The 17,896-nt window shown below is 43.3% G+C and overlaps 1 protein-coding gene across 2 annotated transcripts in view; it reads left to right on the top strand.

The window, feature by feature from the left end:
- The first annotated feature begins 974 nt into the window (after nucleotides 1–974).
- The window catches only part of B4GALT6 (beta-1,4-galactosyltransferase 6), a 33,366-nt gene continuing 16,444 nt past the window's right edge, over nucleotides 975–17,896 (top strand). The window contains exon 1 of one of the 2 annotated variants that reach the window (XM_075705607.1): nucleotides 975–1,086. In XM_075705607.1, the coding sequence (XP_075561722.1) occupies nucleotides 975–1,086 (112 nt within the window). Of the gene's footprint in view, nucleotides 1,087–17,237; nucleotides 17,254–17,896 lie in introns of those variants that run through there. The other variant, XM_075705608.1, reaches the window with a different exon arrangement.

Genomic DNA, 17,896 nt, shown 5'->3' with positions numbered 1-17,896 from the left:
CGCTCCTCCCCAACGGCTCTTCCCGCCCCACCCTCACGCCAGGCCCGCGGGGACGCTGGCGGACCCCGGCCCGCCCGGCCAGGCCACCTCGCCCCGCCCCGCTCATACACACGCTCGTCCACGCAGCAGCCAATCGGGAGAGCGGGCTCGCTAATCCCTGGCCTCCCATTGGTCCGCAGCGCGGGGGAGGGCGGTGCGCGCGTGGCCGCCGCCGCCGCAGTGTAGCGGCGGCACCGCCGGTGCTCTCCCCCCCCACCCCTCCCCCCCCGGCCCCTTCCGCCGGAGCGCGGGAGGGCGGGCGCGCGCGCGCGCCCCGCCGCAGTTCTGCAGTCCGCCGCCGCCGCGGGGCTCGCGCACGCTCCAACCGCCGCAGTATCCGGGTCTCGGCGGGGCGGGGCCGGGCCGCGCCGCGCAGCGCGCTCCCCGCCGGTGCGGGAGGAGGCGTGAAGCGGCGGGGCCGGGCCGGGCGCGGAGGTGACTGCCCGCCGGCAGCGGGGATGCTGCTGCTGCCGCTACCGCCGCCGCCGCTTGTGAGGGGGCAGCAGGCGGGAGAGCGGGCGGCCGCGGCGCCCGGCGGCATGAGCAGCGGCGGGAGCGTTCGCCGAGCCCCGCGGCAGCGCTAGCGGCAGCTTCCCGCTCCGGCCGCCACCTGCGAGCCGCGGCGGCGGGTCCAGCCCGCCCGGAGGCGCAGCGCCAAGGCAGGCAGGGCCCCGCCGGCGCCCGTGAGGGGGGCAGCCGGGCCGGCCACAAAGCGCCGCCGCCCTTCCTCCTCTTCGGGCCGCGGCGCTGCTCCTGCCGGCCCCCGCCGGCCCGCCTGCTCCTGGGGAGGCGACGGGAGGGAGGGGGCGAGCCGAGCCCCCTCGTCACCTTCTGGCTGCCCGATCCATGGGAGGAGCGGGCCGCCTTCCTCTGGGAAGCGCCGCCGCGGCTCGCCGGGATTGAGCGGAGCGGCCGGCCGCCGGCGCGGAGGGAGGATGCCACTGCTCCGGAAGGTGCTGCGGGTCTCCAATCGCTCCATGCTCGCCTTCATCTTCTTTTTCTCCTCTTCCTCCTGCCTCTACTTCATCTATGTGGCCCCCGGCATCGGTGAGTCGGGAGCTGCCCCCTCGGGGCTGGGGGGTGAGGGCGGGGGGCGGCCGCCGCCCCCGGCCCCTCAGGCCGGGCACCGGGGCGGGGAGGACACGGGCGGCGGCGGGCGAGGGGCGTCTCGGGTGTGGAAACGCGGCCCCCCGCGGTGCCGAGGGAGGGTCGGGGCGGCGGTAGCGTCTGTTCACGCCGCATCTTTGTTCTGTGGGTTTCAAATGCTCTAGAAGATTCATCTGCCGTCGCGAGGTAGGTGAATGCTGTTCTTGCTTCCCAGGCCGGAAAAGCGAGGCAAAAAAAGCAGCTCACCGTTCCATCACGTTATAAATTAGTGGCAGAAACCGGGAAAGAACTGCGAAACTGCCTGCTGGAGTCACTTGAACGCATTCGTCTTTTAAGTCATTAGTACCTGCATTAATAATAAAGCACGTGTGAACAGAAATTCAGAACCAACTTCAATATTTGTTGTTTACTTCTGTCAGAGGGATCTCTCTTCACAGGTTTTACAGTTTGTTAGCTTCCACTTCTGAAAGAACCCCTTCAGAGGGGAGACAAATGGTTTCTTTAAGAAAAGCTGTATAAAATAACTGTGCAAGTCTGGGTCAGACAAAAAAAATGTGCTGTTTTCCTTACTTTGCTCTTCTGCTGTTTCTGGGAGACCATCAGGCGTTTTCTTACTGGATGATCCTTTCAGAATTGGTTAGCCTTACCCCTGAGCTAAGGCGAGTTGTATCCTCTGTGGTGTTTCACTGTGTTGGCTGTCTGCTGGCTAGGCAATGTTTTCCTTTTTTTCCCAGGGAACATTGACACTTTCTCCTGCGCTTCTCCCTGCTTATCAGGTGCTACTTAAATACCTGTAAAACCATTTTGCTCTTTGTTCTCAGTGCTTAAAACCCCTCCCTGCAGTCATTACCACAAAATGTCCACATTGATTTGGCCACTGAATCTGCAGGAATTTTCCTGTTGACTGGTGTCTTTTTGCTGTTTGGCTTCCTGTTGTTCACAGTCTTCTGTTTAGCTTGTAAACCCTTTCAAGGTGCAATTACTTCTCCCATACTTGTAGCACTTCATACAATATTGACATGCCTGTCGTGTCATGTTACAGTTCAAATAAATATAAAAAAGTATTAGGGAATATATCATGGGTTGGAGTTCTTGAGTTTGTTGTCTGTCAGTGTTTCCCCGCTGAAAGGGATGTAACTTGGTCTTGTGAGAGGATGATGCTGCTAGGGTCCATTTAGACATATCAGTTCTGTGAGACGCTAATGCAACATTGGAGTAGACTTTAAGCACAAGCAGGTGGTGTATGATTAGCAGTACTGCAAAGTGCAGTTTCCGCATCTTTATAAGTATCAGAAACTATTAACATCTTACATAATGCATGCAGCTGGAGTTTCACTTAATTACTTAAGTGTTTCTTCTTCAATGGGTGTCGTCTTAAAAGTACCTTCTCTTCTTACTAAACAAGGCTCATGCAGTACCTTGTTCAGAATCAGAGCCTCTAGTGATGACACTTTTCTTTCCTGATGCTCCGCTACTGGGGTTTAGATGTATGCTAGGTTTCCTTTGTACCAGGAGTGAAATGAAATCAACAAGTATGCACCGAAAGAATTCTTGGGGTAGGTTATTTAGGTCTGGTCAACCTTAAGGAAAAAAATAATTTTCACTTAAAGTGGTCTCTCTTGTTATCTCAGACGCATTTAGCCCTTTTCAAGCTGTGGTGTAATGATACAAAAATCTTCACTAGGTACATGAGTTTGTGAGATTACATCTCTTTCCTGCTACTGTTCAGTGGTGTTCTGGCCTTTGTATCCGGTTGTATTGTGAACTCATCCAGCGTAAACAAACCAAAACCCTACAATATTGGACTTACTCTTTGTCTATGGCACTTCTTGGACACAGTTCAAAATGCTACCATGCTGTGCTGGTCTTACTGGGGGAGGGAAAATAGAAAATGGTAAAGGAAAGGGCAATAGGAGAATTTTACACTAGTAGTCTAAACCTGTCAGCTTGCAGAAGTGATGCTGATTTCCCAGGAATTTGCTCCTGGAAATGTTACTGTGTAGAATGGAGAGAAAGAAGGTCAGATGTTATCTTAAAGCCAATAGGCATCCTGGCAATATTCTTCGGGAAAATATAAGTTGTAAAAATGGAAGATTTGCAAAAAACCCACTAACACTCCGCTCCCCAAGTTTATGGGCAGATGATTCATCTAATAAGCCTTTGCTGTATGCTCCTGCCATTTGCATATTGCAATATGTGCTTGCTCCTTTCCATTGTGTGTGGTGGAATAGGTGTATCTAAATCAAAGCTGATTGTGTGTGGAGAGGAGGAGGCCTTAAGATTACTGACGGAAGGTCAGCCACCTTCTCTGTTAGCAGCTCTTCATTAAATATATTCTGCAGTTAAGTTATAGATGGTTGGGATTTGTCATAATTCATGTGTATGGACATGTTTTAGTGAAGATATTTGGTTCACCAGAACACTTTCTTCCTCAACAAGCTACAAGGCACAGTGGCAGAGAGGAGGAAAGTTCTAATTGTGTTGTAGGAAACTGGAGCTGCTCCCTGTCTGGATTCTCTTCCTGATGGTCAGAGGAACTGAAAAGACAGGGAAAAGTTGGATTCCCAAATGTTTTATGGAGCAGCAGTGTACTGGAAGGTTGGACGGGGAAGATGTAGCACAATGGCTTCTTGAGATGTCAAAGCTGAGTGAAAATTTGAATTCTTATGGGCTAATAGAGTGGAATTCCCTCCTAGCAAGCAATTAATGGCTTATCAAAGGGAGGAGATATCTGCACAAGTAAGCCCTTAGCACTGGGAGAATTCTCAAAGAGGTCATTGCTACATTCCCTCTGTCCTTCATGCTAATTAGAAGATAGTTACTGCATTTTTTTTCAAAATTGCAGATTCTGTGACAAATGCAGTTTGGGTAGATCTGGAATACTGAAAATTTGTTTAGAGGAAAAAATCTTAATTACTTATTTCTGTCTTTAATTATTTCTGTCTAATATTTAAATGTTTTCATTTGCACAATAATTACCTGCATATCACTTTTTTTTAGAGGCCTTGCAGAACATTAGTTCATTGGGAAATAGAAACTTCTGTTACCTCATGTATTTCAGAATATGAAGAGAAGAGAAGTATTTAAATTTCATGTTTTCAGACACTATTCTGTGTTTTGAGACTAAGACATATAGTATTCCACATAATATAAAAATTCAAGGTTTATATGGTTGAGAAGAATTCATACACTATGTTGGGGTTGTTCATCTGCCTCCTTTCCCGTCTTCTGTAAGACCAGAAGATGGGGTGGGGTAGAGATGGCTGCAACCCTACCTCAGCACCCCAGTGGTCTCTTAATAGTCAGAGGTGCTCAAACATGGAAGCAGATTGATTTCTAACTGCTAATTAAAGAAGACAACTGTTTTTCTGGTTTTCATTTTCCCTGTTTAATTGAGTGCATGTTTTGAAGCAAAACCTAGAGGGATAGGATGGCAAGGTAAAATGGTAGAAAACATTTTAAACGTTTAAAATCTCCTTTAAATGTTCCAATCGTACTTCTGTGTGATAGTCTCTATGTGATGGAAGCAGAACAGGTGCTACTTGTCTGGAAAGACCACTTTTCTGGCACCAGTACTTCATCTGGTGCTCCTTCTCTGGTATGTGAAATAGAGACACAAACTGAATTGCTGCTTTTGAATTAGTCAATGAAGATGGCCTGTGATTCTGAAACTTCTCTGGAAGTTACAGATATCCTTGTATACTGCAGTTAGAGACTGAAGAAGCTAGCTGAGAGCAGGGATCTTTGGTACCAATACCTTCTTTTTCAGTGTTGTAGATAACAGTACTGATAAAAGGGACTTGAATAGTTGGTCTGGTGCTGACAGCTATTCAGAACACATATTTATGTTCAGGTTTACGTTATGGAAAGGTTCCAAAGATGAGGAGAATAAGACAAAGTAGCAAGGCAGTGGTGACCCAGAGAGAGAGCATTTGGTGATCTTATTTCACTGCCAAGCCAATGTGAGTATCGCCAGACAATTTTTTTCTTTGCTTTTCCCCTTTTCTGTCAGCATCATAACTGAAATCACATTGGACAACATAACCAGTCTCAGAAAATGATCTCTTACTCATCTTGGGGTTATTCCTTTCTGTCTGACTGCAGCAGAGAACCTTTACCCGACTGGGTGGAAGAGTACCTTAGAGCTCTCAATATTGTCATTTGCAGTCTAACTTGGCCACCTTGGACATGATGACCTTTGTAGTGCTGATAAGAACTGGTTATGGAACAGTGCAGCAATCAGGGAAGCTGCAGTCTGTCTTTGACATCAGTAACTAGAAATCCTGAATGGTGGAATGAGATTGAGGAGAAAGAAACAGGTACGGTTTTCTTTCTTCCAGTCTTCCGCTTCTCTTAATAAAATTTTACTACTTCTCTGGCAATCCTAACCAAAGGGCAGCTGTGCAGGCTAGGTGGAACTTGGAAACATCTCCATCGGTTTCAGCTTACAATTTGATATCAATCTATTTCCTATTCTGTTATTAGGAAATAATTTTCCTAATAGGAAAGGGTGATCTCGCTCCTTTTTGAACGTGTGCTGAAATGGAGGGAAGAGCTGAAAAGGCTATCAGCAAGATAAATGGTTGTCAGTGCTACCAGGTGCTGAGCCCATAGATACGGGCACAGCCTTTGTGCTAATATTCTTTTTCCTGGCATCTGTGGCAGTTGTGGTATTTCTAAAGACTTGCTGTTTGATCATAGAATAATTTAGATTGGCAGGGACCTCTGGAGGTCATCTGATCTAACTTACTGCTGAAAGCAGATCCTACTAGATTGGATTGCTCAGGGCCACGTCCAGTTGAGTTTTGAATAACACCAGGGATGGAGATTCTGCATTCTCTCTGGGAAACCTGTTCCAGTGTTTTGACAACTGTGAGAAAACTGAATATGTAATCATAATTTCCCATCTTGCACCTTGTGTTCATTGCCTTGGGTATTCTCTGTGTACCTCCTAGTGTTCAATTTCATCTTCCCTATACACTTCTGCATAGTTGAAGACAGCAAAAATATTTGATCCTCCCCTTAGCCGTTTCTACTTAAGACTGAACAAACCTATTTCTTTCAGTTTCTATTTGCACATCATATGGTCCATCTAGGAAGCTTTCCTCTGGGCTTGCTCTGCTATGTTAATGTCTGTCTCTTACTGGGATCCTGAAACTGGTCACAGTACCCCAAATATGGTTTCACAAGTTGCTGAATAGAGAAGAATAGTTGCTCCTATCGATCTGCTGGTTATGCTGTTGCTAATACAGGGCAGCATACTGTTGGCTGTGTTTGCCACAGTGATACACAGATGATAATACCTTGTCTGCGGGTTTTGTAATAGAGCCTGTGTCTTCAAGGCAATAGGTTTAATACAGCTGAAGGGCTGCACTGAACTAAGAATAGTGCAGCTAGCCTCTTGAAAACAAAACAAACCCTTTGTTACTCTCCTCCTTTGTTGCCGTGTGGAAATAACATCTGATAAAAGACTGATGGGTTTTGCAAGATGTGGTAGATGTTCGTGGTTATTTTGCTGCTATCGTCTTCTTTTACTGCTTTCTCGGGAATTGTTCTCATGGGTCTCTTACAAGTTTCTTCAGTGAATGAAACTTGTCTGTCCCTTTGCTTCACAATTTCTGCAGGGAAATGTCCGTATTACAGACCTGGTTGTTGTTGGGGAGCTATTTTCAGCTATATTCCTTTATTAAGGTTTACATGTTATTAAAGGCTTCATTTGGAGGCAAGAGTAACTTCATTTGCTGCAGTGGTCTTTTTCTTGCTTGCAGTGCAGCTTTTCATTTCAGTTCCACAAATTACAACCAAACCCTTTAACAGAAACATTTTACTCAGCTTTGTGATGAATAGAGTCTTCCCTTTTTTTTCCTTGCGCAGTGAGTATGAGGCTTACACATTCTTCTGCTTGCTCACTGATTTCCAGTGATCAAAAGTTCCTTGGCATTCTGATTAATGGCTTGAGCTTGTTAGGAGCTCGGGCAGTTTCATGGGTAACTTTTCTGCCTTATTCTGGGAGGTGCCAAGATTTTTGCATGTTGTTGGCCCAGCACAGTCATTCCTAGCATCTGATGCTGAATAAATTATTGCAGTTCAGTCATTCATGACTGTCTCTTGCTTTTACCAACAGATAAGCTTTGACTAAACATGCATATTTCTTTATGAATCAGTTGTTTTGTATCTTTATCTGATAGTTTTCCTAAAGCCCTTAGGTATACTTAGTTATTAGTCAGGGAACTCGCCTGCATAAGATTTCATGGACTACTCATTTTGTGGTCTTGCTCTTAGTCAGAAAAGGGAAAAAAATACAGGCACTTAGAGTGTGCAGCTAAGTTCACAAGAACAAAGTAATTATGAGACCTAATGTGAAATGAGTTTTTTTCACTCAAGCCAGCCAGTTATTTGAATGTGTTCTTCTCACCCATTGAGGAGGAGAAACTGTATGCCCTGTAAACGTTTATTTGAACTATGGTGCTTCGCTGACATGACCCAATCTTTAACCATTTCCACATCTGTGTGTGGTAAAAGATAGCTTATCTCCTGGCTTTCCATTACTAAGACTGTTTCTACAAGTGACTCTCTCTGCTTGGTTTTTCTATAGCTCTTAGTCTGTTTTGGGTAATCTTTTGTATTCAAATAATACAACAGTGTTATGGGGACCAGCATGCAGTGGTTGTGCATCGTGTGGGATCCAGTGCTAGGCTTGTCTGAATACAGTGCAGAAATTGGTTTCAGGGCTTTTGGACACAAAAGATGCCTTTTTGCAAGGTATCCCCGATGGTCAGTTCACTTTCTTAAATTTGCAGTTGTCCTTCTTTACCTTCAGTTTATTGTGTCTGTATTCTTTTTTTGTTTATTTATGATGATACTTGGAATATATGATTTACAGATACTAGTTTTCTATTTTTCTTAAATAACTGAACTCTTTAAAACAAAATTCTGGAAGAATTGGCAAGGCTTAAGCTTAAAATGTCACTATAAAACCATTTAATTGTTGATGTCCAAAGTCGTCCTGTATAGAACAGTCTTCAATGAACAAATGTCTTAATGAAATTTAAGTATTTTAAAGTTGGAGTGGAAATTTTGCTAAAATAGTAGAAATTCAAAGAAAAGTATTTAAGTAAAAATATTTACTTTCCTGATTGAATCTGCCTTGAGTGGAGGAAAAAAACCCAAACCAAGTAAATATATAAGCTGCATTTTTAATGGTGACAGCAATGCTGATTTTTAAATTTCTGTAGGATACTGTGTCGTGGTTCAACCCCAGTCAGCAACTAAGTGCCTGTGCAGCTGCTCGCTCACCCCCCGCCCTGCCTCCGGTGGGATGGGAGAGAGAATCCTGGGGGGGGGGAGGGCGAAAAGTAGAACCTGTGGGTTGAGATGAAGGCAGTTTAATAGGACAGCAGAGGAAGAGAAAATAATAATAAAAGAATGTACAAAACAATGCAATGCACAATGCAGTTGCTCACCGCCCGTTGACCAATGCCCAGCCAGTCCCCGAGCAGCGATTGCTGCCCCCGGCCAACCCCCCCTCCCAGTTTATATACTGGGCCTGATATCGTATGGTATGGAATAGCCCTTTGGCCAGGTAGGGTCAGCTGTCCTGGCTGTGCCCCCTCCCAGCTTCTTGTGCACCTGGCAGAGCATGGGAAGCTGAAAAGTCCTTGACTAGTGTAAGCACTACTTAGCAACAACTAAAACATCAGTGTGTTAACAACATTCTTCTCATACTAAATCCAAAACACAGCACTATACCAGCTACTAGGAAGAAAATGAACTCTATCCCAGCCAAAACCAGGACATACTGTTTCAGAGTTAGCTATTGAATTATTCCTAACTTGCTAATTAGTCGACTACTAGGCTGAGATTGGAGGATAGAATAGTATCAAGTATGTTAAAAGTTGTATTGAACATTGTGTCATGTATCATGCTTAAAAATACTGCTAAAGAAAGAAATTTTTATTATTTTTTTTTCTTCACCAATAAATGGAGACTTGACCAATGAGATTGCCTCTGTTACTGGCTCCAGTGAACAGTGAACTGACATTTATTGAAAGCCTCAGACTTGCAGTCAGAGGACTCATCCATTTGGCATTTTCTTTGTGGCAGTGAGTATACATTGTCTGGAGTATTGGAAAATACCACCACTAAAAACAATTTTGAAGACTCCGTGTTGTAGCTGATACAGATTCATCCATCTGTACCATATGAATGATCCCTATTAACCTCCAGAAATACCTGTAGTTGTTGGTATTTTCAGTAGATTGAGGTGATTATCTTTCTAGTATATTTTCCATATAAGGAGGTATACATATGCAGACCCAAATGCAGTCTCACCATACCCATGAAATAAGTTTGGATTTGTTGTTAAGTTACAAATAGTGCAAAACTGGTATTAAACATTCAACAACAAATCAAGTGAAAAATATGTTTCAAGGCGTACAATTTTTTGCTTTTTTCTGGTTGTTGCATATGTTTTAGAAACAACTTCTGATTAACAATAAATGTGTAACAATAAAATCCTCTGGAATTTGAACACTTACTGTAGAATTTATTTGTTCTCTGTAGATTTCAGTTTGTGAGTAGGAACCCATTTATAGTAGTCTTACATTACTTTGGGTATTGTCCTTCGCTGCAAAATTGTTTAATGAATCTGTTTTACAGACTAAAGTCTCTATCCTGTAGCTGTGGAAAATATTCCTAGTTCCTGAAATCATGACTGTGATGTTTTAGAAGCAATCTTCAGCTGAGCTCTACTTACTGTATATTTAGATTAGTTTGTAGAATTTAATCTTTAACACTTTTGTGTTAATTTGCCATGCATGAACTCTGCCAATAGTGTATTTATAACTCTCATAAAGCTGAGAATAATATCATACAACCTTGAGATGAGAAGAGGTCCATGTAGGACTTGTTCTAGAAATGTCCCCATGAGATGGTTCCCCATTTACAATTACTAGTGGAGAACTTTCTGTTAACCCATTTGAATCCATGTTGATTTTTATGCAGCGTGTTGAACGTGCTTTTCAGAAGCCTTGTGAAAAAAGGTGTTGACTAGCAGATGAGTAACTTTAGGGGCAATGGCCATTTGGCAAGACCTATTTTCTGTAAAGCTGTGTTTATTGCATTTGAATTTTGCGGTGTCCCTGGATTCTTTATGAAGTATCTCTTATCTGAGCTTTTCAGTATTTTTTTTTCCAGAAGAGCAGTGTATAATGTTGCTAGAGCTGCTCTGATGATGATCTTCTCACTTGCGAAGTATGGTGGTATTAACTTTTTTTGCTATTTGCTTTGAAAGCATTCTTGATGTAAGGCTTTTTCCTTGTGTGTTTTTGTCTTTGTGTGTGTGAAAAAACTACGTTTTTAAATAAAATTTGTGGTCTCCAAGTCTGTTCATCTTTTCTTCTTTGGCATTTAAGAAAGCATCGTTTGTAATCTCATTAATGCTTTTCAGAGTATCTTGTTAAAATAACCACAGTTTTAACTTCTTACTGTTCTGCAGAATGCCAGTCATTGATCCAGTTTTAAATTCAGTTGTTCTGTTGTATACTTTACTATGTTGATTGCTTCTAAGCGCATGGCACCTTGTTTTGGCTTTGCTTTGGTGTATGCGTACAGCATGATAAATTACTAAGTTTCTATATAAAATTGAGTTTTGTGTTTTTTCTGTGAAGCTAAGGGATGATAAACTAACGCAGTGTTGTGAGATATGCGTTAATTTTTGGTGTACTGCTTGGAAGGAGCTTGATTCCCTAATGGAGAGTGATCTGTAAATGGGACCTTTTTCTTTAAAAAAGATGTATATAGTCCTCAGGTGAATATTTAAATAACAGGAAGCTACCTGAGGTGAAACATTGAGCCATTTTTACAGATATTTTTATATTTTAAGAATTAATGCATCCCCCACCACCAGTGCTTTTTTTTTTTCCCCAGCCTAACATATAAAACTATTAATAACTAGTGAGCTGTAAAAACTGGAGACAAAAAATGATCCATCTGATATTTTTAACATCTCCTCTGAAATACGGGATGATCCCTTTAATGCCCTAATGTGCTTTATCAGAATGAGTTTTAAATAATGCCCTGAAAGCAGGACTTTTGATGACTGACTTGGAGCTATTTGTCCATGATTGCTGATACAGATCTGGATCAATTGCTAGTGAAAATTTAATCTGAATTACATATGAGCTCATGCTCACACTGCAGTTGCCTTACCTGGAACATTTAGTACGGTATTTATTCCAGGGTGTACTATATGAGTATGTTGTTTTATATCCTGCACTGCATTTCTCATTTGCTTACCTTGTACACTGTGTGACAGCCTGGATTCTGTATGTTTCTTGAATCAGAAGTGCTCTTTCTTACTTACTGTGGAACACGTACAGTGAAATAAGGAGAATATGAATAAAACTAGTTCTAGGTGGTTGCATTTTTAGAGGTTTTCTTTGGTTAAATGTGAAATTTTGCCTTCCTGGTTTGTGCATTGCCTTGCACTGTGACAGGAGTGATGGTACAAACGCAGAAAGACAGACAGTAGTGGAAGAAAATCACAGAATCACAGAATAGTTGAGATTAGACAGGACCTCTGGAGGTCATCTGGTCCATCCACCCTGCTCAAGCAGTGCCACCTGGAGCCAGTTGCCCAGTCCTGTGTACAGACGACTTTTGAGTATCTCTGAAGATAGAGGCTCTACAACCTCCGTGGGCAACCTGTGCCAGTGCTCAGTCACCCTGACAGTAAAGAAGTGTTTCCTGATGTTCAGGTGGAACTTCCTGTGTTTCAGTTTATGCCCATTGCCTCTTGTCCTCTCACTGGGCACCACTGAAAGGAGCCTGGCTCTGTCCTCTTGTCATCCTCCCTTCATATACATTATATACATGTACACTCACCCTTTATATACACTAATATGATCCCCCGAGCCTTCTCCAGGTTCAACAGTCCCAGCTCTCTCAGCCTTTCTTCATAGGAGAGATGCTCCCATCCCTTTGTCATCTTTATGGCCCTTTGTTGGACTCTCTCCAGTATGCCCATGTCTTTTCTACTGAGGAGCCCGGAGCTGGACACAGTACTCCAGGTGTGGCCTCACTGGTACTGAGTAGAGGAAAAGGATCACCCCACCTGCTGGCAACATTCCTCCTAATGCAGCCTAGGATGCCACTGGCCTTCTTTGCAGCAGGGGCACATTGCTGGCTCACATTCAACTTGGTGTCAACTAGGACCTCCAAGGGGGCTAAGCTGCCTTCCACCTGGGTGGCCCCCAGCTTACATTGGTGCATGGAGTTGTTATTCCCCAGGTGCAGGACTTTGCACTCCTCCTTGTTGAATTTCATGAGGTTCCTGTCAGCCCATTTCTCCAGCCTGTTGAGGTCCCTCAGGATGGCAGCACAGCCCTCTGGCGTATCAGCTACTTACCCCAGTTTTGTGTCATAAGCAGACTTCCCGAGCGTATACTCTGCGCCATCGTCCAGATGACTAATGAAATGTTAAACAGGACTGGATCCAGGATTGACCCCTGGGGCATGCTGTTAGTCACTGGCCTCCAACTAGACTTTGTGCCACTGATCCTCACCCTCTGGGCCTGGTCAGTCAGTCAGTTTTTGACCAGCCTCACTGTTTTCTCATCCAGCCTGTACATCAGCAGCTTGTCTATGACGATCTTATGGGATACAGTGTGAAAGGCAGTATCCACTGCTATCTCCTCACCTACCAGGCTGATCATTTCATCATAGAAGTTTATCAAGTTGGTGCCTCCGGAGAGGGACTCCAAACAAACAAATCCCTGGGCAATCATACCCTTAAAATTTAAGTTCCCCTCCCCACGTGGCGGCAGTTTGGTCCAATAGCAATATTTGGTTTGGGGTCTACTTGTTCCTTTTTGGGTCCTTTCTCTGTTTCCAGGCAGGCCATTCCTTTTCTTATCTCAATGGATGCAGCTTCTGCTGGCAGTTGTGGCTACCCTCTTGTGCATCTGCAGCCCTCTCAGTAGAGCATGAGAAGCTGAAAAGTCCTTGACCTAGTGTAAGCACTGCTTAACAACAACTAAAACATCAGTGTGTTATCAACATTATTCTCATACTAAATCCAAAAGCTACTAGGAAGAAAATTAACGCTATCTCAGCTGAAACCAGGACAATATCCACCCCTTACTCGATACCATCTGTGTCATGCCCAGGTCCCACACTTTCCAATACTTTCCAATTAATCACCACCACCTTCCCTGTCTTTTGATATACACACGCAGATATCATTCCCTTAGTCTATGGGCTGTCCCTCTAAAATGTCTGTTGAGTTCATTTAGTCCATGACTTTAGGCTCCATCTGTCATAACAGTCTTTCAGGGCAGGAGAGATGGTGTGTGGTGTTGGATTGTTGCGTGCTGAAGCCAGTTCTGGTTCTATCACCACTGCACTTTGCTCAGTTTTCATCAAAATTCATTCTTCATTAATCTGGGTGATTCTTACTGTAATACTGTTGATAATGGCATATAGTGACCACAGTAGTGATGACATACAGTATTATACAGCAATTAACATACAATTCAAATCACTGGCTATTTTCACCCAAAATCAAATCGCCTTGAGGTACACATTGGAATTCCCCATCCTTTCGTATTACCCACCAAGTGCACCCAGGTACTTGAGCAAAAGCAGTGCTACCAATAGGTTTGCCTTTGCCTGAGGCAGGAGTAACCCAGACTGTCTTACCCAGCATATTTTTTATCTGCACTGCAGGGACTTTATCACCTTCTACAGTACGTAAAAGGTTTGACTGGGCTGGGCCAGCTTGATTGGCAGAGATCCCCTAGTGTTAACTAACCAGGTGGCTTTTGATAAATGTGTATCCCAATGTTTGAATGTCCCACCACCCATTGCTCTCAGGGTAGTCTCTAACAGTCCATTGTATTGTTCAATTTTCCTTGAGGCTGGTGCATGGTAAAGGATGTGATATACCTGTTGAATGCCATGCTCTTTGGCCCAGGTGTCTATGAGGTTGTTTCAGAAGTGAGTCCTGTTGTCTGACTCAATTCTTTCTGGGGTGCCATGTCACCATAAGACTTGCTTTTCAAGGCCCAGGATAGAGTTCCAAGGCAGTGGCATGGGGCACGGGATATGTTTCCAGCACAGTACCGCAAAGTGATAACTTTAATGCAAGTCCCAGAGGCATTAAACGGCACCACAGGGAGTGCATACGGCAAGTAAGGTGTTACGTAGCACAACTCTTGAGAACAAGTGAATCAACATTGTGACCAATGACTATTTAATATAATGAATGCTTATCACAAATTTGTTTTAACGTGCTCTGGTCAGATCTGTCATTATCTCAACCCTTCGTGCCCCACGTTGGACACCAAAAAGGACTGTCATGGTTTAACCCTAGCCAGCAACTAAGCCCCACACAGCCACTGACTGTGTACTTATAGAAACCCTTCTTGTTGTCTTTGACATCCCTGGCCAGATTCAATTCCATTTGGGCTTTAGCATCCCTGGATGGTCAGACATTGTTTCTGTATTCCTCCTACATTATCTGTCCTTGCTTCCACCTTCTGTATGTTTCCTTTTTGTGTTTGATTTTTTTCCAGGAGCTCCTTGTTCATCCATGCAGGCCTCCTGGCATTTTTGCCTGACTTCATATTCATTGGGATAGAGCTGTCTTGAGCTTGCAGGAGGTGATCCTTGAATATTACTCAGCTTTCTTGCCCCACCTCTTCTCTCGAGGGCCTTATCCCATGGGACTCTTCCAAGCAGATCTTTGAAGAGGATGTGTTGGGTTGGGGTAGACTACAAGAATAGCTTGAAAACATGGCAAAGCTAGATCTTCCTGTTAACAAGACCAGCTCTTGAATACTTAGGCCAAGGTGGCAGCAGACTTTGCCAGGTTGTTTTTTTTAATTCTCCCTTTTCATGATGCCTGTTTTTGAGAGAAATGTACTTTCTAGCTTTGTCTCTCACAAAGGTCTGGTGTATTTGTTTTTTTCTCGTCTGTGTCAGAAGAAGGAAGTTGTCCTTCAACTAAGGGGAGATGCAACTGCTTTTGCAGAAAATCTGTTTTATCAAGATTTATGTCTGTGTTATTCAGGCTACAGTAAAGTTTCCCATAGGAATTGAGAACAGTTATATGGCCCTCTTGACTTTCTTGTGGACTTGTTTGAAGGTCTTAGTCTCAGTTGTGTACTGTATCAGGTTCCTAAGACTGTAACAGTAACATGTTTGAGTAGATTTTTCTAATACTCTTTGCAGTGAGTTCTGGGGCAAATCTTTCATCTCAACTGCATCAGGAGCAGTGCTGGAGAGTATGCTCACTGGCTGCACAGTGTCCAAATTTCTGTCACTGTGTAAGTGACATCTCTCAGTCTAACAGCTGAAGTGTTTGCAATCAATGTGATTTGGTAATAACCAGAAAGAAATTCCTAAGGCTGGTGAACACCAAGTAGAAGAAAAAGCACTGATCTTTCTCATTAAGAAAGGTGGTATCATTCTTAGGAAGTTTGAGGATAGGGGCTTGTAGTGTTAATGATGAAAAAGGAACAAGAAGCAGCTAATGAAATGATTTATGGGCTATCAGAAAGAGGTCTAAGCATAGGTCTCTGGAGACACATGCTTTGGATTTGTGACCAAAACAGTGTTGATAAACACATCGTTTTAGCTATTGCTGAACAGTGCTTGCACAGCATCAAGGCTTTTCCATTTTCCACTCTGTCCCCCACAGTGAGTAGGCTAGGGGTGGGCAAGAGATTGGGAGGGGACACATCTGGCAGAGCTGACCTGTGGTGACCAAAGAGATATTCCATGCCAAGTAATGTCATGCTCAGCAATAAAACTGGTGCGTTTTTTTCCCCCAAAGTAGCTGTTGCTTGGGGACTGGCAGGGCATCTGTCTCCTGGTGGTGAGTTTGGTTGGAGGGGGTTTTTTTTGTTGTTGTTTTTCATCACTTTTGGTTCTTTCCCCCATCCCACTGCAGCGCAGTGAGCAAGCAGCTGGGTGGAGGCTTAGCTGCCAGCTGGGTCAACCCACCACACCTGATATATGTGAATTAAGATTATGTTTCTATAAAGCTGCTGTTCTGCAGTGGTAAAAAATCAAGTGAATTTGGCTTTTGGTATCACATTAAAAAGGAGAATATAGCACACAGTCTTTCAGAGGTTATCTCTGAAATCAGTATTTACTAACTGATTTATATTAAAAAAGAACTTTATTTTAGTGTTGGAATAGGTAGATACTGAAGAGAGGAGCTGTACAGTAATATGTGGGGAAAAGAGAAGGGAGGATACCAATTTGAAATATGTTCAAGTTTGGAGAAAGTCATACCTTGTTAATCAGGAAAATTTTGTTCTATTTGAAAGTAAAAATCCATTTAGTTTTACTTTCAGGGAAGCCTTGAATTTTGAAATTGTTTGTCTGAAGGTAAATAATTGTTCTTGGAGGAACAGATCAAATTGCTTTTATGTTGATTCCTAAAGGAGAAGGTTTCTTGAGTAGGTAACTTCATATATGAACTCAAGAATTGTACAGATTCCCTGAAGTGTTTAATACAGACACCCTAAAAACCAGAATTTGAATGGCAAACTACAAACATAAGAAAATAATTGGACCCCCAAAGTGCTACTTTACAGTGAATTAGGTTAAAATTTTGACAAGTTTTGGTGCAAGTTTTCTGTAATGAAATCTCAATGTTATCTTGTTGCCTTGGATCCAGTTGTCTTGGATCCCAGTAAGAATCATTCTTGTTCAATTTACTACCTCTGTCATCAGGCCAAGGTTGTAGGTTTTTCTGGTTTGTTTTCTTTCTGTTTTAGTGGCCAGGGGGCGGGGGGGGTGTTGAGACAACTTCAGGATCCTAGCAGCTGAGTAACTTTTACATACATGTAAACTCATGTTAACCAAAACAGCTAGTCATGCTGGCCAAGAGTTTGAGAATAACGCACCATGCATAGCACATGACATGTTCAGAGCCTGACTTTTCAGGGATAATATTTCTTGTTTTTAATAAGGAGTTCTTTGAAAGCCAGGAGCGCTCCCCCGCTTCATTCTTTTAAAAAGAAAAACATTATTGTACAGTTTGCAAATAATGTTCCTTAAAAGATTATGTTGGTATTTATATCTCTGGGGGTGTTGGTAGTATTGTTTGCTAATGTGGTGGAATTAGTCACTGCATTTGCCTCTGGAAATGCCCCAGTCCTTTATTAACAGTTTTCTGTAGCTCTAGTCTCTTTGTGTTGGGCTGTAAGAAGACATCAACTGATTTGGAGTTATTTGTGTCACACTGCTGGTGCTGGGTCATCTGATGAAGTGGAGGCAATTTTCTAATTTTCCTCAATCTCTTTAGGCCAGATTAAGATTAATCTGTTGTTTTTCTGGTATGTTTTGTTCTTTCCTCCAAAGTTGCAGAGCATTTTTTTGGTTAGGGTGGTTACTAGTTACAGTGAGCCAAATATCTGCCAGACAAATGGCTGCTCAACATAGGTGCAGTGACAGATCATCACTTTGATCCTCTTTGCTACCCAGAGTAAAAACTGTTCTGCAAAGGGAATTATCCTTCCTTTTACATTATTTTTTGAGGTCTGTGAGTTCTGGATAGACATTTGCTTACTGAGGCATAAATGCAGCTTCTTTTCCAACTTAACTTACTCTCTTCTGTTTAGGACAAAGAATTGTCTTGAGATCAGATTTGGGGCTTTGAGTGCAAGGCTGAGACAGAGGAATATTTCATGCTGTTATTATTAGTGAGTTGCTTAATTACTCAGAATGTTGTTTTACT

This window comes from Pelecanus crispus, chromosome 2, assembly GCF_030463565.1.
Source record: "Pelecanus crispus isolate bPelCri1 chromosome 2, bPelCri1.pri, whole genome shotgun sequence".
In the NCBI taxonomy this organism is placed as follows: domain Eukaryota; kingdom Metazoa; phylum Chordata; class Aves; order Pelecaniformes; family Pelecanidae; genus Pelecanus; species Pelecanus crispus.
This window is presented reverse-complemented; position numbering and strand designations above follow the sequence as displayed.